Source organism: Cyprinodon variegatus, unplaced genomic scaffold (assembly GCF_000732505.1).
Source record: "Cyprinodon variegatus isolate N-32 unplaced genomic scaffold, C_variegatus-1.0 Scaffold1063, whole genome shotgun sequence".
In the NCBI taxonomy this organism is placed as follows: domain Eukaryota; kingdom Metazoa; phylum Chordata; class Actinopteri; order Cyprinodontiformes; family Cyprinodontidae; genus Cyprinodon; species Cyprinodon variegatus.
In genome coordinates, this window is record NW_015151516.1 from 19,227 (window position 1) to 21,042 (window position 1,816).

Consider the following 1,816-nt stretch of genomic DNA (forward strand, 5'->3'; position numbering starts at 1 on the left):
GGGTTAAATATCGGTGGGGTGGCCGATGTCCGATATTCAGTTTTAAGGCCGATACCGATAGGGGGCCCATTATATCCTGCATCCCTATTGTGAACGTAGCTAAAGTTAGCCTGCAATGCCCCATACCTGTCTATGTCTCTGAAAGGGGGGTTGTTAAAGGGAATTGTTGGCCTGGCTGAACAGGTAAGGTCTCCTGTTCTCCTGTAAAGGGGCTGCGATGATAGCGGGAAGGAATCAACTCTATTGCTGCTTTGTAGGTTTTTTAAAGCCTCCCCCCCCCCTCCTCTGTTTAAGGTTGTTTTTTCTTTCTTAACATAGATGGCTTCCTTCACGCTCCTCTCAAACCACCTGTCTTCTTTGTCCAACATGTGAACATTCTGGTCCTTCATTGAATGAAAACTCTTCTCGGATGGAAGAGAAAGTCTTCAAACTTTAAAACAAAGTCCAGTGGATTGTTGTTGATGTTTTTTGGGATTGACTTACTGAGAATCCTCACCAGCAGCCTGTGAAACTCTTCATGCTTGCTGATCCAAACCTGTCCTGTTTCTCTGTTCACCATATTTCTGTTTTTGAACAAACAGAAAAACCGAAAGGAGATTCCTTGTTACTGGGAGAAGCAGCCGGCGGGCTGCCAGAAGCCGCACTGCGCCTTCTTTCATGAGCGACCTCGCTTTGTAGAGGGCATCTTCGTCCCTCCAGATAAAAGTAAGCCCGGATTTTCTTTTTTTTTTTTTTATTAAAACGGGGGGCATCAAGCTGGGAAAACCTCTAACTGCTGGGATTTTGTTCCAGTTCAGAGTAAAAGCGAGGAGCAGCCGGAAGAGGAGCCGGCGCCTCCTTCATCTGCTCCTCCTCTTCCCCCCGCCAACACAGCCAATCCTCAGCTCCGAGGAGTCATCAAGACAGAAAGCCAGGAGCCGGTACCGAGTCCGACTCATCCACCGGTGGTCATTAATCCAGTGGATGATGACGAAGACGAGGAGGGTGAGCTCAGACTGCCTTTATCACCTCCATGTTTCCTCCCAGAGAGACGCTGAGATTCTGTGAAAAAAACAGACGATGTTTAGCAATCGGTGCATCTCCCCCAAAATACATGCTTTAGTTTGTTTTTCAGAAATCTATGACATAGAAAATAAACCAGAGCCACAACTAAAGATTAGTTTGCAAATTGATTAATCTGTTGATTATTTTTAAGAAATAAAGTCAGGTGGAACTAAAACTTGTCCACTTAAGGAGTTCTGGATAGAGCTGAAGACAGACAGACCAAAATATTTGTTTTTTATCTTAAAAACAAAATATTTAGATGCATATTTTTAAAATCCTGGTATAATCCCTGCTCTCATTAATTCATTACTAAATAATTTGACGATTATTTCAATAATAGAATCATTCATTGTTTCAGTCTAATCTGTATCAAACAATTGACCAGAATTTTTAATCCCCATTTACTGACCGACTCGCTGGAACCATTATTGCTTCCGTCCCGATAGCGGAACCAATGAAATGATGCTGCGGTCGGTGCTCTGTCAGACCAGCATACCCATAGTCAATACGCAAGACGCTAGATTTGCGTTTAACTCTTTAGTCGTGTACCAAAACAATTTTAGGTCAGATCGCCATACGATTCAAAAAACACCAAAAAGTAAGTCCTTCAATAGTGTTTTCAGCACCGTGTTGAGGTAATGATCGCTAACCTGACTCCGCCAGATGGATTTGCTCCACATATCCATCTGGAAACCTTCTGTTGAAGTAATTTTGGGAAGGGGCGAAAATACTGGTTAGCTGATTGGCCTATGTTGGTGATAGACGGGCCAAA

The 1,816-nt window shown here is 43.4% G+C and overlaps 1 protein-coding gene across 1 annotated transcript in view; it reads left to right on the forward strand.

Annotated features, from left to right (window-relative positions):
- Positions 1-1,816, forward strand: part of zc3h11a (zinc finger CCCH-type containing 11A) — a 22,469-nt gene that overhangs the window by 2,056 nt on the left and 18,597 nt on the right. The window contains exons 3-4 of the mRNA XM_015399978.1: positions 582-705; positions 793-984. Coding sequence (XP_015255464.1) covers positions 582-705; positions 793-984 — 316 coding nt within the window. The remainder of the gene's footprint in view (positions 1-581; positions 706-792; positions 985-1,816) is intronic.